At 41.6% G+C, this 20,873-nt stretch overlaps 1 protein-coding gene and 1 long non-coding RNA gene across 3 annotated transcripts in view; one reads left to right on the top strand and one right to left on the bottom strand.

The window, feature by feature from the left end:
• Positions 1-20,873, bottom strand: part of FDFT1 (farnesyl-diphosphate farnesyltransferase 1) — a 26,367-nt gene extending 5,494 nt beyond the window's left edge. The window contains exons 1-7 of one of the 2 annotated variants that reach the window (XM_059697614.1): positions 20,681-20,873; positions 14,464-14,561; positions 13,468-13,651; positions 10,588-10,716; positions 7,160-7,351; positions 5,130-5,306; positions 3,382-3,534 (exon numbers count right to left, since the gene is read on the bottom strand). In XM_059697614.1, coding sequence (XP_059553597.1) covers positions 3,382-3,534; positions 5,130-5,306; positions 7,160-7,351; positions 10,588-10,716; positions 13,468-13,651; positions 14,464-14,561; positions 20,681-20,779 — 1,032 coding nt within the window. In that variant the 5' untranslated portion in view covers positions 20,780-20,873. Of the gene's footprint in view, positions 1-3,381; positions 3,535-5,129; positions 5,307-7,159; positions 7,352-10,587; positions 10,717-13,467; positions 13,652-14,463; positions 14,879-20,680 lie in introns of those variants that run through there. The other variant, XM_059697613.1, reaches the window with a different exon arrangement.
• On the top strand, positions 11,643-15,866 carry LOC132235365 (uncharacterized). Its single transcript, XR_009453005.1, has 2 exons — positions 11,643-12,528; positions 13,397-15,866. It is a non-coding gene; the product is annotated as an uncharacterized LOC132235365 (long non-coding RNA).

The raw sequence follows: 20,873 nt of genomic DNA, 5'->3' as shown, positions 1-20,873 counted from the left end.
CTCACAAATATTTATTCTTGCCGTCTTCCTTCTTCCCCACCCAAAAGCACAGCTGCAATTTCATATAACGAAGAAATAAAAGAATATGCTTACAGGAATATGCTAGTTTTGTCTAATATCTAATATTATGTTATAAAGGACATCTATAGAGAGAAAACAGAGATAGGGATGAAACTACAATTCTTCAAAACAAAATTTAGATGGAATTATGCCTATAAGAACAAGGAATACAAAAGTAAAATAAAAGGTCAAAATCCCCTTACATTCCCTCCTCAGCCACGGGCTAGTATAGTTACTTTTACACCTACTCTCGTTATACCTTTATAAGCCTCTATATGTTAGAATGCATAAAATGTCATATATGTTAACAATACTCAGACACATTACTTTAAAAAAATAAGTGATTGCCGAAACCGGTTTGGCTCAGTGGATAGAGCGTCAGCCTGCGGACTGAAAGGTCCCAGGTTCGGTTCCGGTCAAGGGCATGTACCTGGGTTGCGGGCATATCCCCAGTAGGAGATGTGCAGGAGGCAGCTGATCGATGTTTCTCTCTCATCGATGTTTCTAACTCTCTATCTCTCTCCCTTCCTCTCTGTAAAAAATCAATAAAATATATTAAAAAAAAAAAAAAGTGATGCCCAAAATCAGAGGCCAGCAAATTTTTTCTTAAAGAACCAAAAACTATTTGCCCTGCTGCAGCTACTCCATTCTGCCACTGTGTTACCAGCAGCGGACAATATGTAAAGCAACAGGTGTGGCTTTATTCTAATAAAAAGTTATTTACAAAAATGAGGTCAGCCAGCCATGGCTGGCCCACTTTTACCAACTGTGAATAACACCTAGAATTTCATTCCAATAGTTAAGGAAAACACCAAATAAAGTAAAATTTTAATATAGAATAGCCTACAGTATTTTAAGAAAAGGTTTTCTAAAATCAGTGATAAATAAAACTGTGAAACTAAAACATTCCCTGAACTTTGTACTACAGAAAATGTTTGTAATTCATATAAAATGAAGAAATAGTGCCAGAATGAATTACAGTCATCCCTTGGTATATGCAGTAGGTTGGTTCCAGGACCCTGCAAAGAGACCAAATTCCAAGGACATTCAAGTCCCTTATATAAAACTAGAGGCCTGGTGCACGAAATTTGTTTACTCAGTGGTGGTGGTGGTGGGGGGGGGTCCCCCACTCAGCCCAGCCTGTGCCCTCTTGCAGTCCAGAGCCCTTGGAGGGTGTCTGACTGCTCCCCGCAGGGAGCGGCCTAAGCTGGCAGCTGGACATCCTTAGTGCCACCGCGGAGGCAGGAGAGGCTCTCGCCACCGCCTCTGCTCTCGCCAGCCGTGAGCCTGGCTTCTGGCTGAGCAGCACTCTCCCTGTGGGAGCACGCTGACCACCGAGGGGCAGCTCCTGTGTTGAGCATCTGCCCTGGTCAGTGAGCATCATAGCAACCGGTCATTCTGTGGTTTGGTCTATTTGCATATTAGCCTTTCATTATATAGGATGCCATAGTATTTGCACATAACCTAAGCACATCCTCTTGTGTATACTTAAAATCATCTCTAGATTAATTATAACATCTAATATAATGTAAATGTCATGTAAATAGTTGTTAGGGAATTGTTTAGGTAATAATGAGAAAAAGTCTGCACATCTTCAATATAGACACACCCACCACAGATTTAACTATACTGTACATGTCAGCAACAACCTAACTTTTTTCCCTAATTACTTTTTTAAAAAAATATATTTTTGATTCAGAGAGGAAGGGAGAGAGAGAGAAAGAAACATCAATGATGAGAGAGAATCACTGATGAGCTGCCTCCTGCACATCCCCTATTGGGGACCAAGCCTGCAACCCAGGCATGTGCCCTTGACCATAATTGAACCCAGGACCCTTCAGTCCACAGGCCGATGCTCTATTCACCAAGCCAAACCAGCTAGGGCCCTAATTACTTTTGACCTGTGGTTGGTTAAATCCCAGATGTGGAAACAGAATACGGAGGGCCAACTGTATCCAGTGTCAAAAGGTTAATTCAACCCCTTAGCATCATGAACATCATGAACAGAATAGGTTCTGAAGTCAGGAAGACCTGGGCCCAAATTATGGCTCCAGTGGGCTCAGGGCCTCAAGTTTCCTTCACCTTAATAGTATCAATCTATTCAGTTGCTATGCCAGGCACATAGTAAGCCCCAAGTGCTGCTGGACTGTCCCAAGTATTGTCGGCAGCAATATTTTGGTCAATGGCTGAACACTCATCCAGTCACTAAAAGAATTTTAGGATTTTAAAAAAATTTGGTCATCTCTTGTACCTTCTACAGGTGCCTCTGGTATAAATACTGGGGTCCAAAACTTGACATAAAAAAAAAGAGCGGAAATACAAGGAGTATGTGCAATGTGCAATAGACATCAGAAGAAATAATAGTTTGCAGAATTCTGTTTTGGATGATCCCGCTGTTATAAATCACATCCCTGTAAAGGCATAACCAGGGGACCGGAAGGATGTGGAAAACTATTGAGAGAGGTGATCTCTGGGAAGGGAGGAATGAAATGGGTCATTTCATGTTTTCAAATACTTCTGTAGTATTTCAATCTTCAAAAGAACAGATTAAGGCCTCCACTCTCCAGCTGGCAGTGGCCACCCCGGCTCAGTTGACAATCAGAAATGTCTCCAGATATTGCCAAAGGTCCCCTCATGGAAGCAAAACCACTCCATCTGAGGACCACCATTCTAGGGCCTCGTGATGAGAGTTTTAGCCTCAAAAAAAAAAAAAAAAAGTTCTTTTGAACCTAGTTATATTTTATTAGAGATTTGACTTAAACCAGCATTTGTTTTATGGTTTTGGCATTTGAAATGGCATTTGTGTTAGAAAACTTAGAAATAATTACAACTTGATGGTTTTCCTTTGCCAAAATTTCCTACCGTGGTTTTTCAATTGAGGCCCATGATGTAATGGCAATTACGGAGGGGTGTCAGGAAATAAGGTCTGTGGTCCAAGAACCACTCAGTCAGACAATGCATTAGCATACACAAGCCTCAGCTTCACACACCTCACCTGTAAACCAGAACTTTGACTGACCTCTAACATCATCTCCTAGCTCAAAAAACAGGATTGAAAAACAGGATTCTTCATAGGAGTCCCAGCAGGATTCTACATAGGAGTCCCAGCCTTGCTTCATTTAACTCCTCTCACCGGAGTCAACAACCAGCTCCCTCCCTGTGTGCACCCCCGCTCCCGCTAAAGGCCACCAACTCCTACCTCTTTACTACATAACACAGTGAGTTATTAGGGTCATCTAATACCCAAATGACATGGTTAAAGTGAACACTATTTAAATCATAAAAATAGCTACAAATTATCCAGGTAGCTCAATAGCCCACCTCTTCCATATATTGGTATATTATAGCTTTGACAGCTGGCATGTTGGTGGCATCCATCATCAGGGTTACTGCTTGTCCTTTTCGAATCTTCACTACCCCTTTGAACACCTGCTGATTATTGTAACAGGCAGCCAAAGTAGCAATGGCCATTACCTAAAGACAATACACAGAGGACAAAAACACTAATTAATTCATTTCATTTCATTTCATAAAACAAAGGAAAGAAGTGGCTCTGTAGGCCATTTCTTCATCATCATGAGAAGGTAAGAAAATCTTCTACAGAATGAGAAAGAGCTGCCAAAGAGCTAAGATGTAACTAATAACTAACAAAGAAAAATTTCTCATAAAGAAAGCATGTCCAGACTTTTACCTTTCTCACTCCCCCTTTCTCAACAACACACAGAATAATCAGTGGCCTTTGCAGTCTTAAAGGATTCCATAGTTTAGTCATGAAAGTCCTCTTTTTATTGGGAAAAAAACCAAATACAAACCAATGTAACATTTTCCATGCTAGTTATTAGATCTGAAAAATAATCTCCAAAAAAAATCTAGTAAGATTTTTCTTTTTCTTTTTTTTCTGTTTTTCCTACAGTGAACATAATCATTATATGTTTAAAAATATCATAATGGGGGGAGGGAGACAAAAGAAAACCAAAGGTAGTTTCCCATGCTCAAAAGTAAATTTTAGGATAAATGAAAACCTAAATCAGGCACACAGGTCTTAGTTCCAAGAACCATTCAAGCTTGGCTATCAGAACAAGAGTAAAGCAAGTTTCCAAATCAGTGAAATCCTCTTTCTTCACTTAGTTCAGTTAAAAACTGAAACTGCCCTGGCCTGTTGCTCGGTGGTTAGAGCACTGGCCCATGGACTGAAGGGTCGTAGGTTCCATTCCCATTCAAGGGCACATTGGCGGGCTCCCGGGAGGCAATCAATTGATCTCATATCAATATTTCTCTCTCCCTCTCTCTTGATCTCATATTGATGTCTCTCTCTCTCTCTCTCTCTCTCTCTCTCTCTCTCTCTCTCTCTCCCCTCCTGCCCTCCCCCCCTCCTCTTCCACTCTGTCTGAAAATCAATGGAGAAACATCCTCAAGTGAGGATTAAAAATAAATAAATAAATAAATAAACTGGTAAAGGCATTTTTCTTAATTGATTTCAGAGAGGGAGAGAGACAAACATCAATGAGAGACACATTGATCAACTGCCTCCTGCACGCCCACATCCCCTACTGGATGGAGCCTGAAACCTGGGCATGTGCCCTGACCGGGAATCAAATCCAAGACCTCTTGGTCTATGGGATGACGCTCAATCCATTGAGCCACGCCAGCCGGGCTGGTAAAGGCATTTTCACTGTAAGCTCCTAAAACATCAAGGGGCTAGATCCATAGGATCAGTTTCTGTTAGCCTGAGTCTTAAAAATAGGACAGCAAATTTTAGGTGCTTAATTAAGACTTTTCATGATAATAGCTTCACCTACTCAGCATTCCCCATAAATCTAGGGAAGGAGCAGACTTCACCTTGAAGCTTAGTTGAGTGTGGTGGTTGTAAGGCACAGGGGAGGTGTTGTGAAACACTGCCTGCCCCCCAGCCAAAGAAAATAAACTAGAGTCATCTTTTTAAAGAACCATATTCCTGAATATAGCAGACCAAAATAGTAGATGCATTCTACCCACCCCCATCACTACCACCATCCCACTCCCTTTAACCTCTACCTCCCATATACAACAAGCATAGCCCTATTCCATACCTGAGGAATAGCGCAAAAGTTAAACACACTTTGGTTTCTAAGTCTGGAAAGGTAGGTGATGACATCTGGAATGTGATGTAGAGCATTGGTTATAAGTTCATTCAGACACTGTACGGCCAAGTCAATATTCTCCGGCTTAGCAAAATCACCCAACTTCTTAACATACTTGCTCCAAACCTAGACAGATAAAAAGATCAAATACAAATCAAGATGTGCATAGAGGAAAAATGTACAAGCAATATGAAAGGATCTTTGTGAATAAGAACTATTGGTACACAGCTGAATCTTCTTTAGCTGCTGCCTCATCTTTCACCAAGATTTAGGCTCTTTTAAGCTACACCCAATGGCTATTTATAACTACAAGTGAAGGACTAATCACAACCTAAGAGTACATAAAGTACTTGGGAAAGTGTCCCTTTGGGACAATTAGTGCAGCATGTACTAAGCCAGTGGTTCTCAACCTTGGCTGCACATTAGAATCACCTGGGAATCTTTTTAAAATCCTGATTTCTGGGCCTCATCCTTCGGAAATTCTGTTTCTTTGTTACTAATGTTGTGGCCCCACCCCATAACAAAGAAACAGAATTTCCAGAGGATGAGGCCCAGAAATCAGGATTTTAAAAAGATTCCCAGGTGATTCTAATGTACAGCTAAAGTTGAGAACCACTGGTCTAACCACTATGCTATACAGCTGAAACTATTACAAAATGAAATTGAATGTAGCCACAACCGGTTTGGGTCAGTGGAGAGAGCATCAGCCTAAGGACTGAAGGTCCCAGGTTTGATTCCGATCAAGGGCACATGCCCAGGTTGCAGGCTCGATCCCCAGTAGGAGGCGTGCAGGAGGCAGCCAATTAATGATTCTCTCTTATCATTGATGTTTCTATCTCTCTCTTCCTCTCCCTTCCTCTCTGAAGTCAATAAAAGTACATTTTTAAAAAATTGCCCTAGCCGGCTTGGCTCAGTGGATAGAGAGTCAGCCTGCGGACTGAGGGGTCCCAGGTTCGATTCCGGCCAAGGGCACATGCCTGGGTTGTGGGCTCGTTCCCCAGTGGGGGGTGTGCAGGAGGCAGCCAATCAATGATTCTCTCTCATCATTGATGTTTCTATCTCTCTCTCTCCTTCTCCCTTCCTCTCTGAAATCAATAAAGAAATATATTTTTTTTAAAAAATACATTTTTAAAAAATTGAATGTAAAATATAATTGAAAAATAAAAGTAAATAAATAAAAGTACTTCGTCTTAGGAAACTACTTTATGGAAAGCAAAAGGTAAATGCTGGAATAAAATCAGCAAATAGTTATAAAATTGTCTAGCTTTCCTTCTGAATAAAAATCAATTTGTCAAAGCCTTCCCTTTTCCCGTCTACTTTTTAATTGTTAAAGATCAACTCTTATCTGTTAAATGAGCATCTGTAGTTTTTGCCTATCTAGCATACTTTCCCTCTATTTTTTTAAATAAATCTTTATTGTTTAAAGTATTACAAATGTCCCCCCCCTTTCCCCTATTGACCCGCTCCATCTCAGCCCCGCCCCCGCCCCAGGCCTTCAGCACCCTATTATCTGTGTCCATCTTTCCCTCTTCTTGCCCTAGAACCCTTCTGGCTTAGGGGGGGTGGAGGCGGGCAGGAATCCATTCTGTGTGTGTTGGGAAGATATAATCCGAGTCTGGATAGAGTACTCAGCCCTCTGGTTCTAGTAACTGGTTGAGGGAATCATGCCCTGTGAATCAGACCTCCCTAAGAACTTTTTTTAAGCTAGTAGGTTGTGAGTCATGGGTCGTTATAGCCACCACTTGGAGAATGCCTGCCAAGAGAAAGGACACAGAGCCTGATTACATAGTCTGAATCCCTGGATTCAGCCAATCTACTTACAAGAAGCAAACAACATCTTAACCTACTTTATACATTCTCTTATGTTGCTTAGAGACTTTAATTTGCATTTCTGTCACTTGCAACCAAAAGGGTTTAATGGGGTTTGTTTTCAGAAAGTGTTTTAAATTATTTTCCCCCAAGTCCCCTGAATTTGTTACCTCTTGAGGCCAGAACTCTCTTCCATCTTGCTGATCTTCCAGATAATCACGAATGATGTTTGTTTTCTGCAGAAACAGGCCCATGGAGTTGGCACACTCTATGTCTTCACCAACTAATGGGTCTTCTAACTCTGAGGCCGAGAACAGACGAGAAAGGCCAATTCCCACCAGCCCGGCAACATAGTGGCAGTACTGTAAAAGATTAGTTTTCAAGTACTTTAATAATAAATATTTTACTAAAATGAAAATGCTAGAGATCATTAGCTACAAAAGTACAGGCTCCAAACAGTATGTGTAAGATCTCATTTTGATTAAAAAACACAAATATACACTATGGACATGTAAGGACATCCAAGAAGGATTGCACAAAAGATTTAACAAAAGTAACCTCTGGCTGGCGTTTTCTTTTTTTATTACTTGCATTTTCTTTATTTCTAGAATAAAAGGTTATTTAAAAAATAAACTAGTAAACTTTTTATATCAAAAAGTGGGAGTGAAGGCAATGAGGAAATAAAATATATTCTAATAGAAACTTGAGTACGGAGTCTAATCTTGAAGGCATTTCAAGATTATGCAGTATCTCAAAATCCTCATTATACAGAAAAACAAAGTACTACCAGGATGTTCTTGAAACTGTTTTAAGCACTCTGTACAGGGTGGGGCAAAAGTGAGTTTACTGTTTTGAATACTCAAAACACAGAGTATTATTTATTAATTATTGTATTATTTCCATACAAACTGTAGACCCTACTTTTGCCCCATCCTGTATATACAATCCTCACAAACACTGTATGCAGTACATACTATTATCACCCTTTTACAGACGTGGAAACGGACGCAAAGAAGTTGATTAACTTCTCCAAGATTACTCATCTGGGAAGTTAAGGCCACACATCTGGGAAGGCAGAAGCCAAGGATTCAAAGCCAAGTAGTCTGGCTTAAGAGACAGGCTTAACAACCTTGCTAAAACGGCTAGTCTCTAAAGCAGCGGTTCTCAACCTGTGGGTCGCAACCCCTTTGGGGATCGAAGGACCCTTTCACAGGGGTGGCCTAAGACCATCGGAAAACACATATATAATTACATATTGTTTTTGTGATTAATCACTATGCTTTAATTCAATTTGTAACAATGAAATTGGGGGTCACCACACATGAGGAACTGTATTAAAAGGTCTCGGCATTAGGAAGGTTGAGAACCATGGTTCTAAAGGGGTTTTAGTAAGCTAATAATTATCCAAGTATTTACCTATAAAAGTCGTTTGTCAAAGCTATCCTCCCCTGAAAAGAGTATTCTCCAAAGCAACTTAATGCAATGCTTTTCTAAAAGGAATGTCCACTACACAATCAGAAGTGAAGAGTAGTTAAAGAAGGTACCCTCTGGAGAGGAGTTACGCAAAGAATAAAGTATCTCTGGTTGAAAGTAATACAAAGCCAGGTACTAGTCAAGGACCCACTGACATGGCAAGGAGAAAGCACTTGAAATATGTTCCAGCAGAGGAAGCTATGCAGGAATTAGAGAGCAAGAAATGAGCTGTGAGCAACTATAAAAATTTTTAAAAGAATTACTAGAAATTAAAAACATTAGTACATCCATAGTGTTGTCCAAGGAGAAGTATATTTTATTTTAAGGTACTAGTTCTTTGAAAAGAAATACTCCTAGAATGGAAGTATTCATTGTTCTCCAAAACTGAAGGAAAAAATAAAATCCTTTTAAAGTACTCAATTTTATCTGATCAGAACTTCTATTTAACAACCTATAATTGAGTTTCCTGACAGATCTGCACAGCAGAAAAGGAAATTACTGTGCAGATAACCAGTGCTGATTCTTGGCCAGAAGTTTTAACTTTAACTTTAAATTCATAAACTGATATTCCAGCAGCAATCACCCACGCTTGCTAACTTGGGAAGCATCGACCTACAGTTTCAAAGATGTTGACATCGAGTTCTGAAGCTTGAAAATTAAGATGGCAGACCTTGGATTTGTACTCACTCAATGAATATGTAGTAGCATCTATTTGTGATCCTAAATGTTTGAAACGTCTTTGCTTCCAATGAGGTGATGAATTAAGTCTCACAAGCACCACTCCATGAACAATGGGCAAGCCCCCTTCCTCCTACCTTGTGTTTTGATAGTTAAGTCACTTTGTCTAGGTAAGCACTCTCTCAGCCCCTAACTCCTGCCCTGGTCAACATCCTTCACAGCTCTGCGTTCCAACACATATTTGCTTATAACCACAATACAAATTGCGGGATGTCAAGAAACCTGGAACATCTCATATTGTCATATTTCTGTAAGGAGATGGTAGGAAAGGAAGAAGTACTAGAGAGGTGCTCACCCCTTAGCATCTATAATCCAAAGTCAATACCTGTGAATTTACATGAACTACTTTTATTTCTAAGGAAAAATATATAATCTAACAGTTTAGAAGTAATCTTGTATTAAGATGGAACTTGAAATGACTCAGATACTAAGATATATATATACACACACACAGTCCATAATGGAAAGAATAACAAAAAATACATTTTTAAGATCTGAATACTAGTATCTCTATACTACATGAAGTAATCTGGCCATTTACCTAAAATTTCACAGCAAGTCAGAGACACTTTTGTAAGCTTAATGTCTGTACCTCTGAGATGAGTTATATCTACTTTGGCCTAATTTAATGGTAAACTCTCTATAGCATGAATTATTTCAAGTATTAGACTATATGCTCTTATTAAGTGTTTATGATGAGACAGTCTAGCTAAACAGACAGGTTGTGGCCCTGGCCGGGTTGCTCATTTGGTTAGAGCGGTTAGAGCATTGTTCTGATGCACCAAGATTGTGGGTTCAATGCCCGGTCAGGGCACATACAGGAATTAACCAAGAAATCTATATACTAGTATATACTTATATATATAAAAGCCTAAGTGACTAGCCGACCCACCAATAGCTATGATGTGCACTGACCACCAGGGGACAGACACTCAAGGCAGGAGCAGAAACCACAGGCATGGAAACGTGGAACAGACTGATGAATCTCAGAGAGAAAGGGGGAGGGTGGGAAGAGATTAACCAAAGATCTTATATGCATACTAGAGACTCAGTGCATGAATTTGTGCACCAGTGGGGTCCCTTGGCCTGGTCTGTGGGGATCCGGCCAAAACCGGCTCTCCAACATGCCCCAGGGGGACCCAGATTGCGAGAGGGTGCAGCACAGGCCAGGCCTCTAGTACATAAATAAGTGGAACAACAAATTAATGTCTCTCTCTCTCTTACTAATTATCAGTAAGTAAATTTTTTTTAAAATATCAAAAAATGAACTGATGGATTGTAAAACCAGAAAACCTGGAACGAGTGGACCACTTTCTCCTTCTGAACTTCATGATGAGGACTGCCAGCCTGTCTTATGCCCCCCACACTGCTTTATAGGGACACTAACCTTGTCCCACTCCTCTTCAGAGGTCACGTGCTTATCCAAAAACTCGGCCATCCCAAATCCCATTTTCCGGCAAATGTCGACAATCACTGTTTGATATTTCATAGCCAGATTTCTGAATTCGAGGGAGATCTGAAAGGGAGATATAAAAAACAGAAAATGTGTATTTACAGTGGGAACCAACATGGATGGTACCTATAGATCATAAAGCAAAGCAATAGTAAATTTATAAAGATGCCCAAATGATTCATCTATAAGCCTAACATCTAGATTATGCCTAACTAACATCAGCATTTGTACATATTGAATAATAAACCCAGCAAATTTAAAAAATATTAAAATAGAAGGGTCTAAAAATGCTAGTTTCTAGACTCAAAAGAAGATTCAAAGTCTCACTATACACTCATCTTTCTAATATTTAATACATGAAATGCTTCAACATAAAACTGAGCATAAATATAAGAATTTTAGGAAGAATGCCTCATTTCAGAAAAACCTCATAATAATGAAAATTCATTTGTGCTAATGTATTTAGTATTTCCTATGTAATAAGCACTGTCTAGACATGGGACAAGCAGCCAGAAATTAACAGAAACTCATTATCCTGCAGAGTTTATATTCCAGTGATCAGTCGACCATATTCTATCATCAGCTCCCAAATTTCTATCACAAAGCTAGTGTCTCCTCCACTATAAGGCCACACTTTTTAACTTTTACACAACTCAATTTGGTTCATTCTGAGACATGCTACCCAAAATTTTTTTCCATAGTACTTATGTAGAAAAGTACTATTGATGTTTTTAAAATTCATTGCTACTGCATAAATACCTTAAGTTAAAGGAAGTGTTTATAAGTTACTTTACTCTGCATCAAAAGTGAGAAATACCTGGTCTATGTTTACAGAAAGGTTAGAAAAACTTCCTCAGGCAACTCCAAAATTTAAGGACCTGGGGGAAAACCAGCTGGTTGCAGGGCACCAAAGGGATTCAGAAGCCTAAAATACTTTAGGATTATTCTATGAGCTTCAACTTACATTCCCGCCCCGCCCCCACCCCCCACCCCCCCACCCCCGCCCCTAAATCCATAAAAAATCAACCCACTCTCTCCAGAACTTTCTTTCCAGAACAGCTGTTCCAAGCAAAACCAAAGGTAATTCCTGTTGTGGACTGAAACAAATGAGCAAGTCTACCAAAGGTTATTTGGATCCCTGAATCTCCCTAAGACCGGTTCTTTCAACAGATCTTTGGCCAGGCCAGTTCTATTTATAAGAGAGGAAAGGCCAGTGGGGTGGGGGAGGAGCAGCAGCTCAGACTTAAAAACAAACACTCCAAAATAAACATTTCACTGCTGAATTTGAGCCATCCCCTCCAACAACTCTTTGGTACTTGTTACATAATTATATACATTCCAAAAATGAAAACAAAAATATCTAGGAAAGAGTGGCAATGAGGAGCTTTGTGTTTTCCCAGAAACTTGAGGGAAGGAGAAAGCATTGCTGACTCGCTCCAAATTCAGTAATAAGTTATGCCTAATGAAGTGAGCCAAGACCTATTTTCTTTTTACCCTCCCAGGTGATTCTGTTTCACAATTACTACAGATTCCCAGGTCCTTGGGGTGATCCCAAGTGCATGAAGAAAGGATACTAGGTAAGCCCACTAGTATAACCGAGAAAGGTGTGAGCTCTAATTCCTCACCTAATTATTTCTCAGATTCTTTTCCTTTCTTCTTCTTTTATATTGTATTGCACTGTATCAACTCTCATTATTTTTAAGACTTTTTTCTTATATTTTGTATAGTATTTTTGGCTATGACACTGAAGACATGATATCAGTAATCTGAACCAGCCCTTGCTCCAAAGGAGTCTTTCTCAAACATTCTTTTGTAATGGTGGAGTCTTCCCCTCTCCACTCAGGAATATAGATTTCTTTCAACAGCAAGAGCCACGTAAGAAGCATTTTTCCCTAAAAATTCTGGCAACTATGTACATACAGAAGGGCTTCTTTGGGCTATTAGGGAACATGAGACTTTGCTAAATCAAAACTTTGTAAAATATGAGAGAATCACTTATTTACGTAGGTACGCAGGCTAGTGACATTGCATCATGCAAACCCAGAAAAGCAGGGCCTTAACCCACTTTACTCCAACAGAATGGACCGAACACCTAATATTTCCAGAATACTCAGTATGTGCCAGGGACTATTCTAAGTACTTTAGACACATGAGCTTATTCAATCCTTGCAGCTTTAACGTTACAAATGAGAAAACTGAGACACCAAGAAGGAACTTGTGCAGCACCACACAGCTATAAGCCACAGAGGAGCTCTTGCTTCTCAATCCTCACCCCAGCTGCTGCGAGTCTGCTCCCTACACCACAGCTGCTACCCATCTTGAGCAGCACGCCCATGCCATCAGGCTTAGAGTACCCAAGCCAGTAGCGCCACATATGTAGACTGCATTTGGCGAACAGGTTTTGTGGGTTAGCTTGAGCATCCATCCTTTATGACACTGGAACTGGAATGCATCTTTCCACAGGAGTAAACATGGGACTTCCAAACAGTCTACCAATAATAATAGTAGCTAACAGCATTCTAAGAGCTTTATTGATATTAACTCTTTTCATCTTCACAATACTATGAAGTAGGTACTATTATTATCTCTCTGTTACAGATTTTAAAAAGTGAGGCCCAGACAGGCTCTGTAACTAAGCACCAGTTAGTAAGTGGGAGAGTTGGGGCTCTAACCCAGGCAGTCTAGCTTAGCAATCACATTCTATTATGTTGCCCTCTGATTGCTTATTTAACCGTCTCTATAGGTACGCAGGCTAGTGACATTGTGTCAATAATAAACATGACCACAGGCAGAAGAGATCTGTGATTCCACTACCGTTGGGAAGTCCTCCAGCACTTGTCGATGCTTCTCCTTGCTCTCCATGAACCGCCAGTCAGGTTCGTAAAGGTAAGAGTGAAAGTTGTGTAACAGTGGGACTTTTTTTTCTATACTGATGGTCATGTCATCTTCCAGAGTGTCCAGAGCTCGGAGAACCAGATAAAATATACAGACTGCATTGCTGTAAAAAAGGAAGAACTATTAATGTATTGGAACAAACTCCCAAATATATTTATTTTGAAATAACATCTCATTTATACCAGGCCATTTTCTAAACCCTTAACTCTACAGAACTTGGAAAGAATATCCAGCCTTTCATACTTGAGATATCTTAGCTTTCTTTTCTTAGATGGCAGCAATGGACTTCTGTAGTTTATTTATAAAAATAAAATAAAATAAACTTATCAGCTGGATGTCATTACTACTCCCAGAATGAGTTACAATTAACTAATGTAGAATTGTACAAAGGCCAAAAGACCAAATGTTTAGATGGAACTAATATTTTTCAGATAAAAAATTAAGTCAAAAGACACAACTTCTTAATATAAATACTATCATACATAAAGGCAATTGGCTTAAATTCATGTACATATGTAATATGCACAGAGGCAACTTGTGAAGAATTAACCCGGCAAACTAGAAATATAGAGAAGCCTAAGTGAAGCCAAGAAAAATGCATGGCCTGCTCAGAGACAAGTTTGCTCGCTAGGGCTAAGAAAAGTTAATAAACACCCCTCCTCCCCCCTGAAAGAGCTGGGCCTGCATGAATAATATTAGATGGCAAGGTGCCTGGAAGGGCAGCCTAAAGTAAACACATGGGCACTTCGACAGGGAACATTTCCTTTATTCAAGTGGCACAAAGTATGCTTAACCAACCACCAACACACAGTGCAATGCTAGTGGCGATCTATGTCAACAAGTTGCTTGTAAGGACGCTAAGCCCTCTGGAAAGCTTTCCTTCCCAAGTCAACAGGGGCTACCCCCGCTACTCACCGCATTTCTTCATCCAGCGCCTGGATAACGGCTGCGAAACTGCGACTGGTCTGATGCAGGTACTTGTAACAAGTCTTCAAGCTGCTGCTGAGCGAGTCCTGCGGGCAGAGAAGACAGACGGAGGTAGCAGTTGTCGAGGAGCAGGAGTGGGACTGGGGCAGGAAGCCGGCAGCCGCTGGACGCCGTAGCCGAGCGCAGACGCCCTCTCCCCGAGTCCAGTCCTTGGAAGGCCAGGGACAACAGCGCGAGGGGGTGCCCGCGCCCTTAGGCGCCGCGGCGGGGCTCAGCACCAAGGTCCGCTTGAAGAGGGACATGGCCTTGGTGCCGCAGGCGGCTGCGGCCATCAGAATTGTGCGGCTTGCGCCAAGTTTTCCTCCATAGACCCAAGCGGAGCTGGGAGGCGCCCACCGAGGGGGCGGGGCGGGCTCTCCCTCCACCCCAATAGGCTGGGGGCTGGCCGAGCTGGGAGCAGGCGTTCGCGTGCCCCGCCCCGCCGCCCCCCAAACGCGAATCCCGCCGCGCGCCCCGAGGCCGGCCACGCCCCACGGTTGGCCAGGCCCCTCTGCATTCCCCTTCTCCCCAGAACCCACAGGCTGCTAATGAAACAAGTCCACTTTAAGCAGCTTGCTTTTTCCTCCCTGACAGCATCTCTCCGTGGGCAAACTTTAGTCAGACTCCTTTGAATCCTCCACATTTCCACTTGTGTGTCTATCTTTGCATCGCCCAATTTTAGCAAAAATCCTGCTAAACTGCTTTGACCAAACTTACCAAATCTGGGCACCAGATCAGCCTCGGTCTGATCGGGCTCCTCCCCCGCCATCCCCCAGCAAGAAACCCATTAAGTCCTTGTGCCTGAAAGCCCTTGTCCCAGATGTTTCCTCTTAGAAATTTTCTCTCCATCGTCCCTTCCACTCTGCCTGCTCCTTGACTATAAATGTCCACTTTTTCTTTTATTCAGAATTGAGCCCAGTTCTATACGGAGGTTTCTTTCCCCTATTGCACTAGCTTTTTTGAATAAAATCTGTTTTCACCACTTTAACTACTTGTTCAGCTGTTTTTTCTTGAACACTTGGTAAACGTATACCATTCTCTGAAAAACTAGTTATTCCTTTTAAGATTTCTAATCGTCTTTTCCCTTTCAAATCAGTGAGCTGTAACGAGCTGCTTCGTGAATTTTATTCTTTCTTAGAGAAAACAAGTACTGTTTTTCCAGAACAAAACAAAAAACACAACAAACCATATTCTGATATGCAAGCATAAAAAAGAAAGAACTGCTGTGTATGTGTGTGTTTTATAGAGACTCTATATTTTAGAGTAGTTTTATTATTATAGGAAAATTGAATTGAAAGTGTAGAGTTCCCATGTACATTCCTATATGCCCACAATCTCCCCCACTCTCTTTTTTTTTAAAAATGAGAAATGGAAAATATTTGAAGTATCTAACAGGAGAGGTTAAAAAAATACATATGGCATATCCACTTGGATATCCCATAGTCACTTTGGAATGTTAACAACAAACACTAGACCCTGGTGGGGTCTAGGTCAGCTATGTTCTTATTTGTATACTAGAGGCCTGGTACATGAGATTCGTGCACTAGGGATGGGGGGTGTCCCTCAGCCCAGCCTGCACCCTTTCACAGTCCTGGAGCCCTCAGGGGATGTCCCCATAGCGCTGCTGGGGAGGCGGGAGAGCCACTGCTGCTGTGCTTGCCAGCCATGAGCCTGGCTTCTGGATGAGCAGCGTTTGTGGGAGTGCACTGACTCCATGGGGCAGCTCCTCCATTGAGTGTCTGCCCCCTGGTGGTCAGTGTGCATCGTGACCAGTTGTTCCACCGTTTGGTCAATTTGCATATTAGCCTTTTATTATATAAGGTATTTCCTAGAATGGATGCATATTATTAAAGAGTAAAGCTTTTTAAAAAATCACACAACCACCCTAACCGGTTTGGCTCAGTGGATAGAGCGTCAGCCTGCGGACTCAAGGGTCCCAGGTTCGATTCCGGTCAAGGGCATGTACCTTGGTTGCGGGCACATCCCCAGTGGGGAGTGTGCAGGAGGCGGCTGATCGATGTTTCTCTCTCATCAATGTTTCTGGTTCTCTATCCCTCTCCCTTCCTCTCTGTGAAAAATCAATAAAATATATTTTAAAAAGTGTTAAAAAAAAATCACACAACCAGGAGTATTTAATTTTATTGCCATGGTCAATAAAAAGATATTATTAAAGCCCTGGCTGGTGTTCTGAGTGATTAGAGCGTGGGCCCTGCCCTAGGGCGCTTGCTGGAGAGGGAAGCAACAAATCGATGTGTCTTTTTCTTTTCTTCCCTCCCCCCCCCCCAATGTGTCTCTTTCACATGGGTGTTTTTCTCTCTCTCCCTCCCTCCCACTCTAAAAATCTATGGAAAAAATATCATCCAGTGATAATTAACAACAACAACACAATTATTAGTAAAAATTATATACTGAGCACCTTATATTAGTAAAATCAAATACACAGTGAAGGTTTGATTAGTAAATAAATACATTCATAGAATATTTAAAAATGATTCACAAACTCCTTCCCAAGACTTCATAGTAAAAGAGGAGGAAGAGCTACTTACTAAGCTCCATGCCAGTTCTTCACGTAAATTGCTGTTATCAGGCTGCAATGATTTCCTTCTGCATTGCCAGATGTTTAATCCTCTGTTAAATCTAATGGTTTGGGGCTGATGTCTAAACTCGAGCTTCAATAAACACAATGTTGCAGTCGCACTGGTTCTGAAGAGCAACTCTCTTAAAGAACACACTACACCTCCTTTCCAACACACCTCCTGCACTCTCAAAATTGAAGAATGTGAACTAGCTGGTTTGGCTCAGTGGATAGAACATCGGCCTGCAGACTGAAGGGTCCCGGGTTAGATTCTGGCCAAGAGCACATGCCCAGGTTGCAGGCTCGATCCCCAGTAGGGGGCGAGCAGGAGGAAGCCAATCAATGATTCTCTCTCCTCATTGATGTTTCTCTCTCTGCCTCTCCCTTCCTCTCTGAAATCAACTAAAATATTTTTTTGAAAAATGAGAGAATAGATCTTAAACAAGTATAATTAGGGATCTGGACTGACCACAATTCTAAGTCCACAAGATGAAGCAAATACAGCAAAAAAAACTTAATATAGCCGTAGCTGGTTTGGCTCAGTGGATAGAGCATTGGCCTGGGGACTGAAGGATCCCAGGTTCGATTCCAGTCAAGGGCACATGCCTGGGTTGCAGGCTCAATCCCCAGTGGGGGGTGTGCAGGAGGCAGGTGATCAATGATTCTCATCATTGATGTTTCTATCTCTCTCCCTCTCCCTTCCTCTCTGAAATCAATAAAAATATATTTTAAAAAAACTTTATAGTTAATCTTGAGAGACACCAGTGGTTTGTTGTAGTATTTTTAATACTTTCCTATTTGTTGGAAATATTTTATAATTAAACACATTTTTAAAGTTAAAGCAATCTTAACTTATGTTAATTAGAAATAAAACATCCAAGGCTGCCTGTATATATTTTGTTGTTGTTAATCCTCATCCAAGGATATTTTTCCTCATTGATTTTTAGAGAGAGTGGATGAGAGGGATGAAGGGGGAGAAAGAGAGACAGACAGAAACACAGAAACATCGATGTGAGAAAGACACATCTTTTTAAAAAAAAAAAAAAAAGAGAAAGAGAGTGGAAGGGAGGGGGAGAGACAGAGAGAATCATGAAACATGGATGATAGAGAGACACACTGACTGGCTGCCTCCCGCACGCACCCTGACCAGGGCTGGGGATTGAGTCTACAACCAAGGTACGTGCCCTTGACTGGAATCGAACCCGGGACCCTTCGGTCCACAGAGATCCTTCAGTCTGCAGGCCAATGCTTATCTACCGAGCCAAACCAGCTAGAGTTTTGCGACATTTCTTGTTAAGCACTATGATACTCCCCCACTGAAGTTCCTCACAGATGTAGAGAAAAAAAACAAGAAACATTAAGTTGGGATGTCTAAGGAATGAGACAAACCACAGACCTGCTTAAGACCTTTTTCTTCTTTTTGAGCATGGACAACAAATCTTTTATGTTACTGGGGTCATAAATAAGATTTTAACTTAAAAAAATTACAACATCCATAAAAAATAAATTCTAAAGTCTGAAATAACCAGCCCAGCCCTAAAGTACTGTTCAATTTTGAACAGTAGATTTTAGAGAGAGAGAGAGGCCAGGATGGTAAATGACCTGGAAAGAGCGGTAGATTTCAAGTGGAAGAACACAGAACGTTTGGCTTGTATATCACTCTTCTTAGAGAGATATGAGACTTCTCCTAAAACACTTCAAGTACTGTATTACAAAACAAGGATTAGACTCTCTGGCTCCAGAGAGAGAACAAAGAGTGGAAGTTCAGCTCACTTTAAAGTAACACTGCCTAAAAGCCAGAGCTGCCTGGAGATGGAGTGTGTGGACCTCTGAGGTAGTGAATTATCTGTCACAGGTGTTCAGGAGATTGTACAACCGGGATTGTAAAGCAGTGACTATTTATCTGTTTTATGTCACAGATCCCTGGGAGAATCTGATAATAGTGGACACCATTCTTCCCCCTCCCCTCAACGCAAATTTACAATAACATAAACATTTGCAAACAACTTCAGGAAAGCTCCAAATAAATACTTAGTAAGAATCTCTAATTAAACAAATATCTATTGGGCAAGGCACAAGAGCAATTTAAAGCTGCATTTCATTTAGGCATTCCTCAGAAGATTAATCCCCTATCCCAGCCAAAAGTGATTTTTCACTTCTGTGAATTTCCTTATGGCTTTTAGTATTATCTGCCGCATTTACTGATGTTTATCTTGTTTAAAAAGCTAGATGTTTGAGGGCAGTGCATACCTACCTTTTGTTCATTAATTCACTAAAGGTACATCGAGCAAGATTCCTATTTTCAAATTGCTTAAAATCCAGAATCTTAAATCTGAAAGGGATTTGGGGAACAGAAAGCCAATACACAAATAACCACAATGCAAGACTGTGGGACTGATAGAAGGTAAAATAGTGCCAGAGAAAATGGTTAAGGGAGGCTCACAGGTGACATGAAAAGGCCTCTCATGAGGGTGCCTTCCTAAGTTTTCTGTGAACAATTTTATAACATTTTATTGACCTGACAAGGTGGTGAGTTCTTTGAGTGTCTTATTTGTCTACACACACCAGCCTGCCATGCTGCACCCTCTACAATGCCTAGCACAGAACAGGTGTTTAATAAATGACCACTGAATGGTTAAGAGAGGTGGCACTCACTCAACCTGGACCTTGAAAGATGAGGGTTCTAAGTCATGAGACAAATGAAAAAAAAAATGTTCTGATGGAAAATCAAAGTGTTTTAATGAAGGTCACCAAGTAAGGGTACATTTAAACAAGTAACAGTATTTCCTGGGATACTGCCATTGGGGAAAAGAATTTAAAGCTTTTGCTATAACCCACGAATTCAGCTGAAGGTGTTTATTCATTCAATAATCACTTCAGAACAGTTTTCCTGTTGGAATAAATGCCTTTGTAAGCATTCACTTAGCAAAGGGTACAGGAATGAGGCAGATGAAATATAAATAAAGCCAGGTCTCGCCTTCAAGAAGCCAACAATGCAGGGAATCAACAGACACGCAGGCAACCATGTACTGAGAACTCGGAGGAGTAAATAAAGGTAATCAAAACCTAGGAAGACGGGGGAAGAGGGGATTGACCAGGCTGCAGGGAAGTGAGGGACGCTTCTGCAAGAGTTGGCAGGGCTCTAGAAAATGTATTCATTGATAATATCAACACAGTACGTTTTGTTCACACGGTCCTATCCAGGTCCTCTCACACTGAAATTACCCACACAGCCTGTTTTGTAAACCAGGATTAGAACACAAATAAACATCCATGTGAAGAATAAAATTTGATGCAAAACTACCTGAAAACCAATGCTCTGACCGAGTAGACACATGTTTAGCAGTAGGACATCTGGGGAGGAGGGTCGGGGCGAGAAGAGGAGGCCTGCGTGGGAGGCCGAGCCTGGCTGGGCGCGACGCGGAGTTAAAGAGAGGAACCTGGCTGGGCGGGTGGGGCCCCCTGCCGGGGCGGGGGTCTGCTCCGAGGGCAGGCGGGGGCCTGAGGCGTCCGGCACCCGCTCGCCTCGCCGCGCCCCTCGCCCCCGATTTTGGGTCCGCCGGGGCAGGGATGCAGGGATGTTCAACCCACCTGGTCCATCTTGGGTATCACCTTATGCCGGCCCCCCATCCGGAAGCGCAGCAGGTTGTAAAACTCCTCCGGGTGCCCCAAGCACTTCACGAACTCCATGTTGACGGCAGGATGCCGGGCCGCGGTGATCACCTGGCTAATACCTCGGATCGCACCCGACACCAGGATAAGGCACGGGAGGCGCGGCGGGCGG

Source organism: Myotis daubentonii, chromosome 5, assembly GCF_963259705.1.
Source record: "Myotis daubentonii chromosome 5, mMyoDau2.1, whole genome shotgun sequence".
Classification (NCBI taxonomy): Eukaryota; Metazoa; Chordata; class Mammalia; order Chiroptera; family Vespertilionidae; genus Myotis; species Myotis daubentonii.
The sequence above is the reverse complement of the archived record's forward strand: the minus strand, read 5'-3'. Positions and strand labels throughout refer to the sequence as shown.